Source organism: Oryzias latipes, chromosome 20, assembly GCF_002234675.1.
Source record: "Oryzias latipes chromosome 20, ASM223467v1".
Classification (NCBI taxonomy): Eukaryota; Metazoa; Chordata; class Actinopteri; order Beloniformes; family Adrianichthyidae; genus Oryzias; species Oryzias latipes.
The window spans coordinates 9,100,736-9,117,728 of NC_019878.2; the positions used below are offsets into that span (position 1 = coordinate 9,100,736).

A 16,993-nucleotide genomic window follows, 5' to 3' on the forward strand; every position below is an offset into this window, starting at 1 on the left:
AATTAATATATGTGGCGGCCTCTTTTGGTTATATACGAGACACTTTGAGCTTCAACAGGTGCGTACTTTATTGGTCCTTGACACAACCATCCAAAGCACCACATGTACTCATGCACCGTGAAAACTAAAGAAAAATGCACTAAAGAAATTTTAATTTCACTTCTAACAAAGTTTTCAATGCACAAAATTAGTCTGTGATGTTGCGTAACAAGCACCGACACGATGTGCGCCACCAATTAAAGGACCTTCATAACACTTTTCCATGAATTAAAATAAACAGTTTCACATTTACTTAAAGAAATACAAAAAGCGAACACAGCATCAATATTTAAACCTCCTTCTGCTTCCAAAGGGGTGCTAGCTAAACTGTAGACTCCAGCATACCGTCCATGTGCGTGTGCAGCGAAGGAGAAAAGGAAAGAAAATGACGTGCTTCAGTTGTTGGTGCGTATGTCACAAAGAATGGACCAAATATAAGGAAGCAGATTGGAGCAGTTATCTATGACAGTTAAACTAAAATGCACATTCAGAAAAGAACATTTTCTGTCATTTACAATATAAACTAAGGCCACTCTCCTGACATAATGGTAATTTAAATCTGCCAGTACAAGGACGGTTCTATTTTGTGCCCAAATCACGAGATCTGCCCCACTTCGGCCTTTTGGCACCAAGCCCCTTCCATCTGTAAGTGGCAGACATGTGCTAGTTAACAGTAGAAAAAGAAAAAGAAGTGTCCAGTGTGAACACCACAGGCTAATAGCACGTTCAAAATTGCATGTTTTGGGCATTTTTGAATGCATGTCAAATGCACGGTGGAAACATTGTTTAGGTGTGAAAGGTTGCAGAATTGGGGCTGCACTGCGGTGCAGTGTTTAGCACTCTTGCCTTACAGCAAAAATGCTCTGGTTTGAATCCTGGCTGGATCCTTTACATGTGGAGTTTGCATGTTCTCTCCGTGTATGCTGGGGCTTTTGTCTGGACACTCCGGTTTCCTCTCAAAGTCTAAAAACATGCTTAATGGGTTAGTGTCTCTAAATTGTCCCTAGGTGGGCATGTCAGTGTGTGGCCCTGCAACAGACTGGCGACCTGTCCAGAGGGTACCCTGTTTATCCATTATCTAGGGCAGAGGAAGCCACAACGACATCAAACTTTTACAGCATCCATTCATCCTCTACCACTTTTTCAGAGCTAAGAGGCAGCAGTCTAAGCTGAGACGTTCAGGCCTTCTTCTTCAAAGAAATGTCTCCCAGTTCTGAGGACTGAGCTGAGCTGAGAGACAGAATCCCTCCAGTGTGACATGGATCTGCCCTTGGGCAAAATACTGTACCTCTCTGGGAATCATCCCAGAGAATCTGAGACACCTAAGCCACCTTGATTGCCTCCTTTCAGTCAAGAGGAGCAGGATCCCCTTCTTTGAATTAACATTGTTTTTGCATTATTTTTTCTTGCCTAGGGGCAGCATTGGTGTAGTCAATGGCTTAGAATTTACCATAAGAAGGAAGGTCCACAATAATGCTTCATCAAAAGCATCCTCATCTTGCCTTGTGACCTATATAAATGGATGAGAATAAAATGCAGGAGTCATATAATGTACAGTGAGGACAGCTCCCTCGATATGTAGCGGCAAATACATGTTTTTTTTCTGTTTTGTTTTTCTTTTATTGACTGTTAAAACCTGGAATGCATCCTCGGAACCTGCAGGTGGCACCACAGTACCATGCCCGACTCCTGCAGCTCAAGTAAAGAGCATGTCCACCTTTCTTTCCACAGACTCCTGCAACATTGCGGGTTGACGGCTGCAGGAAATGGCAAGAACATCAAATCAACATTCCAGTGAAATAACTTAACATTAAAATGTTCATCAAAATCCACTAAATCATCTGTAGTTGCCCACTGTCAATGCAATTTGTAGAATTAACAATAAACAGTCAAGAACAAGGAAGGTTAATGACACATGAAAATATTTATGACCGTTTTATTCAGCTAAAATAAGTCAGAATGGTGACAAAGTCTCATTTTTAAATGAATAATATTGCAATTATTCAAACTAAACATACATGGATTTAATCCAAAATGAAGACTTTACTTCATTTTAAACAATCTAATCTGGATTTTAGGATTTACTTTATTTTAATAAAAAATGTCCGAAATAGTCCATTTAATAATCAGGTATGGTCGTAGCCGGAACCGGAACTTCTTGTACAGTAAGGGTGCGTTCACGTACTAAAATATTGTCGTTTTTCTAAACATAACTTTTTGATTAAAAAAAATTAAATGGTTTGCAACAACATTGCAAGGGGCACGTGGAAAAATGTAACAATAACAAAATAACTGTTATAAATACAGTTTGACATCAAATTTAAAACAAACTATTTAAACAAAACTCTTGACAGTTGTTTCTTTAAATGGTCAGTACAAATTTGTTCGTTTTTTTAATGAAAGATTTGGTTTAGCAGAGTAAGTTTTGTACATGCAGACAATATGTTATCCATACCATATACATATATATATATATATATATATATATATATATATATATATATATATATATATATATATATATATATATATATATATATATATATATATATATATATATATATATATATATATATATATATATATATTTTTAGAAACTAACATACATTATTTTAAATTGCAAAACCGTTTCGGTTATTGAAAATCCAACTAAGTGACGTGCACATGAAGGCAACATTATAGCGGATGTAGCTGCAGTGTACCGTCCACTGGCAACCATGTAGCGCCGAGCGCAGACATATTTAGTCCGAAGTTGTAAATTTACAATATTTTCGTTTTTATTTTATACCAATATCAGGACAGGAGAATGTTTTGTAAGGATAATTACGTGAACGCGTGAGCCAAGACTGAAACCGAAGCTCCCTTCGCTTTAGGTTTGAAAGGGAGGGGGCATTTTTTTTAGGGGGGCTCTTCCTTAAAAAAAGAAACAACAACTAATAGATTAATCTCGACTCGGCTTCATGGCCTCAAATGTCTTAATAAACACGTTAGAGACACCGAAGGAGACGGGCGTGTAGCACTAGCGGATACGGGGGAAAGCCTGGTGTGATAGCTTGCACCAGGGCTGTAGTGTGTATCCGCGTTACCGCCCCCCCTCCTCTCCCCAATCCAACGCCGTCAATAGCGGTCCGACGATAAACCCGCGAGGCTCCCAAATCCGCCGCGCGCCATGGGGAATACAACATCCTGCTGCGTGTCGTCGAGCCCCAAGCACCGGAGGAACAACCACTCGAGACTGGAGCCCTATCGACCGGAGCCGGAGCTCAGTCGTGAGGACACGGGCTGCAACCTCCAGCACATCAGCGACAGAGAGAACATAGACGGTAAGATGCACCATATTGGACAGAAAATCCACTCACAAAGCGTAATGTGCTGGTTCAGGTTTGATTTTATTGCGCCATATAAATTTGGCGGACACACAGTGGTCTTATCCTACCGGTTTTCTTTGACATTGAAGCTGCAGTGCTGTCATAGCGTCAGTTTGGGTGACACACCCACCCTTAGACCCCATGATCACTGTTCTGCGCATGCACTTTAATGATCACTGTTCTGCGCATGCACTTTAATGATCACTGTTCTACGCATGCACTTTAATGATCACTGTTCTGCGCATGCACTTTAATGATCACTATTCTGCACATGCTCTTTAATGATCACTGTTCTGCACATGCACTAACATTTTCTCTGCAATATGCATTAACATGTTCTGTGGGATTGTCGGGATGGAGGACATATGTTAAAGTCCTACTCTGATCATCTTTTGATCTATTCTAAAAGGGTTTCCATTGTTGTTTTTTTGAATTATGATTATGCCCTTTTTAGCCTAAATCAAAATAATCTGTGTCAATTTCGAGGACAGTTTCTGCAGAGCGGCAGTAGTTCATCAGAAATTCACCTCTGAGCTGTGGACGGGACAGTTTGCGCAAAGCAAGCCTGCTTACACTTCCCGTCATCCATTTGTTTACGCGCTCCCCTGCTAGCTCACAGCCCCTCTGTTTATATATCCTCCATCATGAGAAAAAAGCCACAAGAACATGTTAAAAACGCCAAATATGCAATGTGTTTACGAGTATTTATTTATACAAATTGTGAATAAGAAGCTCCCTACCCCGTTTTATTCTGATGCATTCACTTGTAGACTTGTGTACGTCTTTGTTTTTCTTGTCTGAGCTGGAATCTGGCTGAAACCTGTACGGCCAGATAGCTCCAATGTTCCTTGCAATCTTGGTTGCATCATAATGTTGTGTGTGTGAGGGGCTGTAGGCTAGTGGGAGAGCGTGTAAACAGAGATTAGAAATGGGTAGGATTGTTTCATGCTAATATCCCCTGCCAGAACTTTGCGTTTTGGCTAAAAATGGCATTATCATGATTCAAAGACCACTAGGAACACTTTTCCAATAGATCAAAAGATGATTCGAGTGGATCTTCAGCGATTCAAAGCTGTTTTGCCTTGTTTCAAACCAATGCAAACCACACATTTCTATTTAGTTTAGATGCAGCTTTTATTTTTGAAGTGATCTGATGGGCAGTGCTGATAGATGTTTCAGCTGTCACAAACACACTCGAACTTAACAGTAGAACTTTAAAGTCGACCCAGAAAAACATTTTCCAAAAGACGCAAAGGTCCAAAAACCTACACGAAATTTCATTCTGTACTGGTATTTGTTGTTGTTTTGTTACAACACAATGGCAAATCCAGTGAGTGAGGATATGCAAGGCAGGAAAGGAAGCAATCCCAGCATGCTGCCACTGTGAGGAAATTACTAACCAGAATACATGAAGCAGTGAGAATCCGCCGTAATGCCGGCTGTGTGAAAAGAAAAGGCCAAGCGCCTTGGTGATGAGTGAATCCTCCTGAAGAGCAACAAACGGGCTTTTATCACGTTTTAGCTGGTTAATGCTGACTGGGCAGAAAAAGGCTCTTCAAACTGATTGTCTTTGAGTATTTCTGAAGTCAATGTTTTCACTGATCATTTTCTACACAGTGAGACTCAGACAGTGTTGGAGTTTTTGTGTAAGGTGCAAATTCAGACTCTTACTTGATATGGTTTTGTTGTCACAAGAGCTGCAGATCGTTACTTAAGTGGCGATTCATGAATCGCACTCAAAGATTCACAGATCAAACCCCAATTCTTACTATTTAATTTAGGTTTGAATGGTTGCTAATATATATGCTTGTCTTTTTACTGGATGTATAAAAAACCGAATATTTAAAATCCATCATTTATACCTTTATCTAGAACAGGAGAGGAAAATACACAGAATTACAAAGATAGAAATGGGTCACTTTAAGCAATGTGACACTCTAAGGTTCCTAGATAACTTGAGCTGGAAACAAATCATAAACATGACCGCCGTTGTTCACCTTTCGGCACATCCCATAAGGGGTCGCCACAGCAAATTGGCTTTCACTGATTTGGTGGTTTGGCAGAGACTTTACTTTGAAAATGGGAACCTTCACCTACACTTTACTTTGAGGAACCATTTACTTCTACTAACAGTTGCGCATTTGGTTGTGTCAGTTTATTTAAGGTACTTAAAATCTAACATTATCCTGCATTTTAGAGCAATAATTACTTTCACCCAAGGTCATTTTTACTATACCATACTCGGGTACTTGGATATCTGTTCGAGAAAAACAAGTACAAATATTTGAGATGTCCCAGACGGCTGATTTGTGATGTGTTTTAAAAGAAACAGTTTAGGTAATGTAATTATTGCTCTGAAATTGTAGAATAATGTTAATCCTTTTTCCCAAAGTAAAATGTCAGTGAAGGTTCTCATTTTCAAAGTAAAGCTATCAAGTTTTTTTTGTAGATGGAAAAAAAAATGAGACAGATGTTTAGTTTACTGAAATAAGTTCTGAAAAATTATTACATTTTAAACATATTTGATATTTGATTTTGATTTTAAAAAATTAACAACTTTACGTAAATCTTGTGACGTCATGTGACTGTCTGCTAGCATGATGGAGAAGCCGTACTTTGTTGCGTCTGCAGAAGGTTAATCTAAAGCAGTGGTTCCCAAACTGGGGGCGCGCCCCCTAGGGGGGGCGTGGAGGTATAGCAGGGGGCGCGCGGTGGAGTTTAGAAACAAAGGATTTGTATGTTTGTGTCAGTGGGGGGGGGCTCGAAAATATTCTAATCTTCAGAAAGGGGGGCCCTGCAGAAAAAGTTTGGGAATCACTGATCTAAAGTGTGAAGGGTCATTTATCTACGGTAACTCTTGTCAGCAAAAGTTTAAGGATGGAAAAACTGTGGAAAACATTTTACGGATTTGTACTGAAGCGATACAAAAACAACAGAGAAGCTTATTTCTTGTTTACGACTGAAGTTAACCAGTAAGTTGACAGCACAACTTTTGAATGTGGGCATTCTTTAAAGGGACAACTATTTCTTTCTGTCATTTTCAAAATGAAGCTGCATTCATTGACTCAAAAATAAAATGAAAAAGCATGCTTCATTTTGAAAAATGAAAAAGCATTTTTTGTATTGACTTTATTTTTGATTATGCAACAGAAATGCTTCCATAAGAACTGGTTTCTGCTGTCTCTGTAGTAAAAAGTTTTTTTTTTTGAATCGCCCTTACTCTGGCCTGTCCCCCAGGAGAAGTTTGTCATGGGACACCCCGATGGGGTCAAATGTTCCCGACAACGTTGCTCATGGGATCATTCAAGCACGCAAACCCCTCCACCATGATAAGGTGGCGATTCGGGGAAGGGAATTTATCAGTCACAAGCCAATCACTCCCAGTTTCTGTGGGGAAACCAAGGTACTTGGAGAAAACCCACAACGCTGACAGGTAAATTTGGTATAGTTCCCTAAAAATTTGGTGACTGATTTTTCTTTTCTTCCAAAAAAGTAATAATAATAATATATTAATAATATTTGTTATGTTATGTTCATTTACAATATCATGTGATAAAATATGATAAGGTGGAGTATGTTATATCATAATCTATTATAAAATAACATAACATAAAATCAAAAATAGAATTTAAAATAAAATAAAATTGGAGATTTTATTTTGTGGCCATATGCTTCAATCTTTTCCAATCAAGTCTAATCTAATCTCATGTATTATAATATATTATAATGGATTATAATGTGTATTATGCTACAGTGTAATATGCTACAATGTAATCTGCTACAATGTAATATGATATAATCTAATATAATACAATATGCTATGATTTAATATAATATGCTGTAATGTTATGTTGTTTCCCATCCTTGATAGATGAGAGCTGCTTTTGCTAATTAGGAAAGAATGGGAGAATAAGTTATTTTACTACTGTATAATTATAATAGCATCTTGTACTTTTATGATTTTGTCCAGACATACGTTTTTAGTAAAGTTGCTGATTATTGATCAAATTGAGTTTTGTAATTTCTGGCTCACTTCTTTGTTGTTAACATTTAAATTAGTTTCGTATTTCCAGCATTTGTAGTAGAATGATCACACCGTGTGTTATGCACTATGGGGCGCACCGTCAATAAATGGTTTATTTCAAACTTTTGTCATAGATGAGGCAGACAGAACTGTGAGTCACACTAAGTGAGACAAACGTGTCAGAGATGTGTCTGTTCGTCAATCAGACTTTATTAACCACGTTCTACAACTTTTATGGGGGGGCCATGGTGCAGAGGTAGTGGAGTTGACTCCTGATTGGAAAATCATGAACCTGCTAGAACCTGCTATGTGTATTTAAAATTTAATGTGATAGAATATGATAAGATGCAATATGTTATATCATAATCTGTTATAACACAACATAAAATGCAAAATACCTAATAGGAATTAAATAAAATCAGAGATTTTATTTTTTGGCCATATTGCCGAGATCTGTTCTGATGTAATCTGATCTAATCTAATCTCATGTGTTATTATGGATTATAATGGATTATAATGTGTAATATGCTACAATGTAATATGCTATAATATAATACAATATGCTTTGATATAATATAATATGTTGTACTGTAATGTAATGAAATCAAATCAAACTTTTTTTTAAAGAATTATAACATTTAAAACAAAAAAAGCAAAAGAAACATACACAATATCACAAAAAAACCCAACATGTAATATAATATGATACAATATGCTATGATGCAATATAATATAATATAACATAAGATATTAAAATTCTCTGCATTCACTCTCTAAGGCATTTTGTTGGCTGTCAGACAGGAATATTGCTGAGTGTTTTCCTGCTCCACAACCTGCAAGTCATGTTCATGAGCGTTTGTAAACTTCACGCGATCTTTCTCTTGTTGGAGTCTTGATCTAAGATTGGAATGATCCTTGGCAAGAACAATGTTTTGCTTCAATTTATCCTGGTATTCCATTTTTGCAGTTAAGTACTCGACCTCTAGTTTGTTCACATTAATATACTTTTCCTGAAGCTTTTTAATATCTTGCTTGATCTCTTGATTTTGCTTTTCCAAATTGACAATGTTTTCAGCTGTTTTGTTGTATCCTGTCTGTAATAGATGAAATTGGTTGAGTGTGTCTTGCATGGCATCACGTCTTTGCAAAAGCTCAACATTGTCCTTTTGTATTATCCTCAGGTTAGTAATCATGTCATTATATTTTTCCACCTGAGGTTTTGCCTGTTCCTGCTGCAGTCTTAGATGGTCTATTTGCTCCTGAATGTTGAGGCTTTCTTGCTCCAAAGATTTAGTATTAGCCACAACAGTTTCATAGCAGATTCTCCGTTTTTCCTCCTCCTCTTCATATTATGACCCAACCTGTCAGAATCAAATTTAAAATTATTTGTGCTAGAGCAGTGTTTTTCAACCAGTGTGCCGCGGCACGGCACACTAGTGTGCCGTGGGAGATGGTCAAGTGTGCCATGGGAAATTGCCCTCATTAACTGATCTAAAAACATTTCCCATCTCCAGGATTTCAGCTCTTTGTTCATCCAAACAGGCCCTGATAAAACACTGAGGAGTTCGGAATATAAAAGATCGTAAAATACTTTTTCTTTGCGTTTATTTTATTTTATTAAAGACATTTTGATAAGAATGACGGTGCCGCGATTCAGCTGCACTTACTGCTGTATTTTGGAAATGTCCCGTCCCTTTAACTGTCTCCACCAATCATTGTTGGGGGGGCTTAATCACATGTCATCAGTCTGACCAATCAGAAGTGGTTAAAGTCTTCACTTCCTTGTTCTGATTCTGCTCATAAAGTCGCTCAGTTCTAACAAAAATACCAGCTAAAGCTCGTCTTTAGCGGTGTAGCTTTCCACAGAATCCGGTATCAGACCGTGGAACAAGTGAACAAAACCATGAAGCTCCGAAAAGCGATCTCCGGCCGTTTTATGCACTACATCTCCCATGATGCATTGGGTTGTGAGAGTGACAGCGCACAAGGAGATCTGTTGTTAAACGTCTTGAAACCAACGAACACACTTCAAACTGTTTTTAAATCTTCTAACTTAACTTTTATTGCATCTTTTAGAAAAAAACAGCTGCAGTTTCCAGCTTTTTCTGCAACAATTATCTCAAAAATGCATGTGAGATTGTGGAGGGGCTGTAGATCAATAGAGACTATGAGTTTCTCCTTATTTTTTTTAATTTTTGGATGCTGGTGTGCCGCAGGATTTTTTTTAAGGTTAAAGTGTGCCGTGGCTCAGAAAAGGTTGAAAAACACTGTGCTAGAGTCTTCTTCCTCTTTCGGCTTCTCCCATCAGGGGTCGTCACAGCGAACAAGTCGCATGGTAAACTTGGCAATGTTTTACGCCGGATGCCCTTCCTGACGCAACCTTCTCAAACCGGGCTTGGGACCGGCACAGAGGGGAACAGGGAGCAGCCCGGAGTCGAACCCTGGTTTCACGGACGGAAGGCGCCGCAAACCAGCACGAGCTAAACCGGTCCCTGCAGAAACACTGTGCTAGAGTAACAACCAAAAATATGTTTTCTATGGAACTGTAATTGTAACTTTAAAAAGTTCTAGTAAATAATGAGTGATTTAACTTTAAGGAGTAGTTACATTTATTTTTCATTACATTTATAAGCTATATCTGGCCCTTTGAGGACAGCCGCTACGCTGATGTGGCCCTCGGTGAAAACAAGTTTGACACTTCTGCCCTAGGAAATAAACTAGTTTCCCATGCGCGGGAGGGGGTGGGGATTCACTTTATATTCACTAATATATTGTGTTCGCCTGTGTACCTCACAAATGGACAGTGGAGAAAGAGCATTAAATAAAATCACCAAAACTTATTAACATGACCACTTATTATTAGCACTTATTAACATGACCAATTTGACGCAAACTTTTACTGTCTATGTGGCACGTAGCCTTTCTAACATTTACTTGTTAAACAGGAAAAGATGCTCGTAACTGGCGAGTGCTAATTTTTGTGAGGGAGTGTAAAATAGTACACCGTAAAGGCCCGTACACACCGGGACGAATTTCGCGCGCAATATTCGCCGACGTTTAACGCCTCGTGACTAAAGAAAGGGCACCAATGTGAGTGTGCACACCGACGCGAAAAAACGCCACGCGTCAAAGCGTCACATTTAAAAAAACGCCTCGGGTTCGTTTTTTTGGTTTGACGCGCCGCGTCAAAAACTATACGACCAATGAGAATGGCGCTTTTGCACACGTGTCTGGAGCTTCTGAAGTTACAGTAAAACACAACTTGGGGGCGCTCAAACACAAAACTGCCTTGCTGAGCACACATACCAGCGAAGAACATAGACGCCAAGTAGCGTCTACACTGCCGCGAAGAAATAATGACGGACATTCTAAAATATCCCCGAAAATGCTCATGATACATTTTCAGCTCTTGTACCAGTCGATAAAACTCCCCATGATCTTCTCTTCTCGTTACTATGGGATGTACCCAAAATCTGCGTTTTTTCCGGCGTCTTTCATCATTCAACAGAACAATAATTTCTTCATCGCTGGAACTGGAGCTAGAGCTACTGGAGCTGGAAATATTCATGTTTTCTTTTTTATGATTCTGACAAGCGCGTAAATACTTGCTCTCTTCTTCTGAGTGAAAAGCGACTTTAAGAAGCGTTAAGTTGCGCGGCGCCACCTTGTGTACAGGAGTATTTCTGTTTTACATTAAGCGCCATCTAATGTCAGGGAATGAAATTGCATGTTCGCTCGGCTCATCGTCAGCGAAAATCGCCTGGGTGTGAACACAAAAAACGTGTTGAAAAACGCTGGCTAATAACGGCTGGCGAATATTCGTCCCGGTGTGTACGGGCCTTAAGCTCTCTGCTCTGGGTAGAGGATGGGGAGTGGTATCCACGCACTATTGGTCCCACCCACAACTTGGAGGCACACTTCTAACGAACTACTGCAGCTCTGCGGAAGCTATGTCCTAAAAATGACACAATGGATTTTTAGTTTGGTTGAAAATGGCATAACCATAATTAAAGCACCACTGGGAACACTTATTTAAAATTGCTCAAAATATGATGTGAGTGAGTCTTTAAATACAAAGATCCTCAAACTGTAAATTTGCAGGTTTAGACTAAATCTTCTTTATTTAGGAAGTTCTTATTTGCCGACATGCAAAACACAAGATCAGTTATTAGGAAACAAAAGTACCTGTGTTTGCAGTTTCTAAATCACATCTGCTTGTGTGACTCACTCACAGAAGGCCTTTTATTTCTGTTTTCCTTTTCCCCTGATGATGGGAGTTTTCATTTTAAAGGCAAATGATCAGATTTTAAGGAACAGTGAAAGTGCTGTTATAATCTTCTCTGTCTTGTTGGGTTTGGTTTTCTCACTGAAGAGACAACCAAACAGTTTCAAATGTTATTTAGCTGTTTTAGTTTAATTTAGTCACATCTTTCTATTTTTCCAGCAGTTCTAGTAGTTCTAGTACAGGGGTCGGGAACCTTTTTGGCCAAGAGAGCCATGAACGCCACATATTTTGAAATGTAATTTCGAAAGAGCCATACAATAATGTAGTGTCCCTTTCCCACACTGAGGCACGGAGACTTAACCTCTTTTAAGGTTCTTTATTCTGGTTACTGCAGGCTGTAAAAAACGCCGTACAATTAATTCAGCAACTCCTGAATCTCTCCCGCCGAGACGAGAGCGCTTCTCCCAACTTTATATTCCCCTGCTCCCGCTCCAGCCCTCCCATTTCCCTTATTCGGCCCATAGCTGAACCCCATTGGTCCAAACTCCCTAACAACAGCCTGAGCGACAGAACTGAGGGCCAATCAGATCTCTGCTTGATGCGTTTAATGAACTCCAGAACTTTTAACACCCACCCAGTCCAACTCAGACCGCGACAATATGTTTAAAACTAAATATACAAGTGAATGTGTGCATTTGATTTAATTTCAACATTTTTAGAGTACAATAAGTCTGTGGATTCTTTTTAATAACATTGTTATGCTGTTGCTAATAAATGATGAGTATTTCTCGTGGTAGTTCTGCTGATGGTCTAGTCTGGTTGATACGTGGTGAGTTTCTGCTTCATGCAGGCGTTGAGACTTTAAACGTGATCATAGTCTGAATGTTCTGTAGATGTGAGACAGACTGATCACATAAAGACGGGGAGCCAAACACACACTCACACGCTGCAGTGAGTGACGGGCAGCGGGTTTACGTTTTTACAATCCCTGCGCGATTAACCTGCTGCCTGTCGCCATACCCCCCCACCCTCTGCTTTCTCCCTCACACATCCCGTCCCCGCATCTGCGCGCTCTTTCTCAGAGACGGGAGCGCGCAGTTTTAGGCACGGCAATTCACAGGTTTCCGTCTGGTACAAACTCTGTGAAATAATAGATAATAGTAAACTGATAATGCTGGCGCAGATTTTTCTCTCTAAGCACCGATACTACTGTGCGCCTCTGGCATCGCATCGCGCCCGAGAAGGACTGGTCAAATGAGAGAAAAAAAAAAGTATAATTAAAGATTTGTCTGCGAGCCACATGTGACCATCAAAAGAGCCATATATGGCTCGCGAGCCATAGGTTCCCGACCCCTGTTCTAGTATCTACCTACTGATTGATGATACTTTGGGTTATCTGTTGCATTTTTGTTAGATCACTTGTGTTAAAACACTTGAGTCAGGATCAGCTCAATGTATATCATTTTGAATTTCACATCTCATGCTTTGACCGAAGGTTTTTATTTTTTCCAGCTCAATGCTTTCTGCGCGGATTGATGCAGGGGCACGGCAGCAGAGCACTAGCAGCCATGTTACTGCTTTCTGAAAAGAGGGAAAGTAGCACAAACTTGGCAACGCAAGTCAGTGAAAGTCTCTGATAACGCCAGAAAATTTATCTGCAGTTGCTTCCAGTCTGTTTTTTGCACAAGAGTATCTAGTGTGCTACTAAATTTAGGCAAAAAGTCACTGTTTTATGGTGGCGCATTACAGTAAAGTTTTATTGAAAAGGCCATAAAATAATTTTGGTACATTTCTGCATTACCAAAATGGGACCAACCAGGCATGACCAACCAGGGATTCAGATTTGGTAGTGGCGTATGGATGGCGTTCCTTTTCATTTATGAATTAAGTGCCATCCGTTTAAAAATTGAACATGGTATTACTAATTGCTTTTTTTTTACCTGGATGGAATTCTACGACACCAAGTCTTTTATATATCAGAATAGAGCTGTGAAAGAAAAAGCCTGGAGCAAGAATTGCAAGATTTGTACCACTTTGACATTTCGTACCAACTCTCAGATGGTTATGTGCTAGTATTAGATAATGACAGTCCAGTGTTACCACCATGGGCTAAAGGCACATTCAAGAGCACGTCACATACGCAGTGTGAATGTAGCATCAAACAGAAGGAGTGTTTCACAAAATGCTGCTTCTGAAGTGTTTCTCTCAAGTGTGCTGGCAAAGATGCTAAAATCGGTTTCTGCTCATGTCTTCATGCTTCTGAATGCTCACAGACAGCTGACATGGCATGTGTGGGGAAAAAGGCCTCCAGCTTTTTTTTTTTCTTTTTTTCCCCAGTCATGGGACAGATTCCTTGTTTGACTTCGAGCTACCAGCAGTGTTAAAGTGAGTGTTTTAGAATACGCCAAAATACCAAAGTGTTAACAGTTATAATGAACGAGGAACAAGGCATTTGTCATGTGCAATGAACTGAATGGTTGCTTGACTTTAAATTTACTCGCATCAGTGTTTTATTTTCAGCGTCAGAAACAAGCATGTGTCATTCCATTTCATCACCTCCAAAATGAGGAAATCAGCAGAAATATGTACTTGTGCATCACAGTCATCAGACGCTAGGGAGATTTTGTGATGATAAAAGGTCAGAACCTAACAGACAAAGATCCGATGTCTTGTAGACTCTGTTTCACCGCTTCATGCTTTAACATTAACTTCAAATTGCACTCTTTAAAGGGATTCCTTTTGACATAAATGGCTGATTGCATGTGACCCATCCACCAACGATCTTAAGGCGCTCATATGATGCTACAGACAACACGTCACATCTTTTTGTGGTGAACTGAATCAATGAAGCTTTGTTGGACTTAGCTAAAGCTAATTTAACCAACACCATCAGATAAGAAGACTGGATTTTTCTGTAAGGTTTCGAATTAAAACCAAGCAGCCGATAGGCTGGCAGAGGTCAGCCTTTACTGCCACAAAGGCTTCGACAACACCGGACAGGCGGTCCGATCTACAGATACCTGCAGAATTGGCCATTGTGATAGAAGACACGCCATCTGCTCCTTTTTCTCTCTGTGAATTGTCTTTTTATTTTGGGGGTGCTGTCTTTGCGTTTAGTGGATTCTTGATAGAGCTCAAGCTCTTGGGAATATATTTGACTCATCGCTCGTCCACCTGCTTTTTTTTAATTGGTGCCATCATGCAGGAAAGAAGATGAATCATAAAAGGGTTACCATTTACAAACCATTTCTGACTATTTTATGCAGTCATGCTCACTGCTGACACTGTTGTTTGGAAATGTCAGCACAGGCAGCGTAGATCTCAGCACAGGCGGCCTATCTGCCATTTCAGGCTCCTTTCACAGCTTGACACTGGATAAATCTCACACTGAGTGACACAGTGTTTTGGATTAAACAAGAAGCAGTGAGAACGGAACTGAGCGGTAGCAGGGAAATGCACCGTGCCTCAAGGCCTGTCACAAGTCTAGCAAATGCTTTAAACTGTTTCCACAGGTTAAGGTTGACAGAATGATTGCGTTATATGTATTGACTGAGCATAAGAACTGGACTGAGTGTCCCCTCCCTCTTTGCGTTTTAAATTGGATGTCCCTGCTGGTTCCAAAAAGCCAAAATCCCACAGACGTCTATTAAGAAATAAACAGCTCTCAGTCATTCTATTTGTTAGACTACTACTGTTACTTTTTTTTTTTTTAAAACATATTATGCTAAAACACCTTTTTTTTTAAATGAAATTTTTTCATTAGTGCAAGTTATTCAAGAGAGTGGTTGCTATAGAAATGTTGTCACAGACCAATTTGGACCAATACCTGCAAATCACATCCATATTGCGAAAAAAATGGCGACTGAACTGACAACAGACATATCATGTAGAGCTTTATTTTCTGTAATTACGAGTCTCTTCTTTCTGGCTCATACTACTATTACTAATAATAACTTTGACACTATATACCAAAGCCCTTGTCATGGGAAAAAAAATCGAAATTACTTATTATTCTACTGATATGATTAAAAGAAATTTTACTTTTCTTGTTTGAGACTTTAGTGTTTAAAAAAACTTTTATTTACGTAGTTTATCACATCTGTAAATTTCTTTATTGTTTCTTCAATTATGTTGTTTTTGTAGCTGTCACATAATCGTAGTTTACCTTTATCAAATTATAAAAATGCAAAGTGTCTAAATAGGGATGTTTGGTACAAATATTTATCTCTGAGGTTATGTACAAGTGCGTTCTTTTTGGAACAATATTACCTTCATATATGACAGCTAAGGGAATCTCACATTTGTGTGCTAAATGTCGAAGATTTCAGTGTTTGATCTTTTTATTCATTGAAAAATTAGTTACCACAAATACAGAGCCAAAACAAGTATGATAATTCTCTATTTTTAAAAGCCATAGTTAAAAATTCAAAAGAGGAACTCTGTTTCCCATCAAAACTAAGAACACAGCAAAAATAGATGATGGAATATATGTGACTCATTGACTTATCAGAAAAAATAAACAAAAACTGTTGCAAGGAAATCCTTAATTGCAACCCTACGTCTGATCTCATGAAGTACCATTATGTGCAAGCTAGTGTTGGAACCAGAGAGGGATTAAGCAATAGAAAAAAGAGAATGACAGCATGCTTGGCTGTCAGTGTCTCTGCTTTGATGGCCCTGCCTTTACCATATGAATTATAGCAAGCTGCGGTTGCCTAGCTACAGAGCGCAGAGGATTTGAGGGCTGGAATGGGAGGGAGAAAATCGCAAAGAGGGATGATGTCTTGATCACAGGTACTCAGCCATTGTAGCCCAATTTTTTAGAAACGACAACAAAAAAAGGTATTATGTTGTTTTCCCAACTTGTTAAATAGCACTTTCTGTCAGTGCACACCCAGACTTACAGCCACAAAGTCAATGTACAGTCGGGGAGCTTTGATACAAGTTTGGCTTCTCTGCTGATCAACTGATCAGCATCTTTCTCCTGTCACTAGCTGGCTCTCACTAGCCAACCATTTTCCTAAATGTTTTACTGATGATTTTAAACGTGTTTGTCCTTCATTTGTTAGTTTTGTCGTGTGAAGGCCATTACAGTCCACTGTTTCTGAACAACACAAAGCAGACGTAGTATAACGCAGTTCTACTTCCTGTGCCTCTTCGATCAGTGAACATGTGCAGTGAAACTGGACATTTAAGCAATGACGGCGTGTTTCTCCACTATACCATTTCTGGTTTAAGGTGTGGCTGCATCTTATTTCTTTTCCCCAACATCTGCTGGGTAAGGAAGTGTATAGGAAATACGGGGGGTGGGGTGTTTACACTTTATTAGGGAAGTCT

The 16,993-nt window shown here is 39.3% G+C and overlaps 1 protein-coding gene across 5 annotated transcripts in view; it reads left to right on the forward strand.

Moving 5' to 3' along the window:
• Positions 1 to 2,712: 2,712 nt before the first annotated feature.
• ccny (cyclin Y) overlaps positions 2,713 to 16,993 on the forward strand; it is a 34,378-nt gene continuing 20,097 nt past the window's right edge. For 4 of the 5 annotated variants that reach the window (XM_011488728.3, XM_020712415.2, XM_011488729.3 and 1 more), the window contains exon 1: positions 2,713 to 3,362. In XM_011488728.3, the coding sequence (XP_011487030.1) occupies positions 3,209 to 3,362 (154 nt within the window). In that variant the 5' untranslated portion in view covers positions 2,713 to 3,208. The remainder of the gene's footprint in view (positions 3,363 to 16,993) is intronic. The other variant, XM_011488730.3, reaches the window with a different exon arrangement.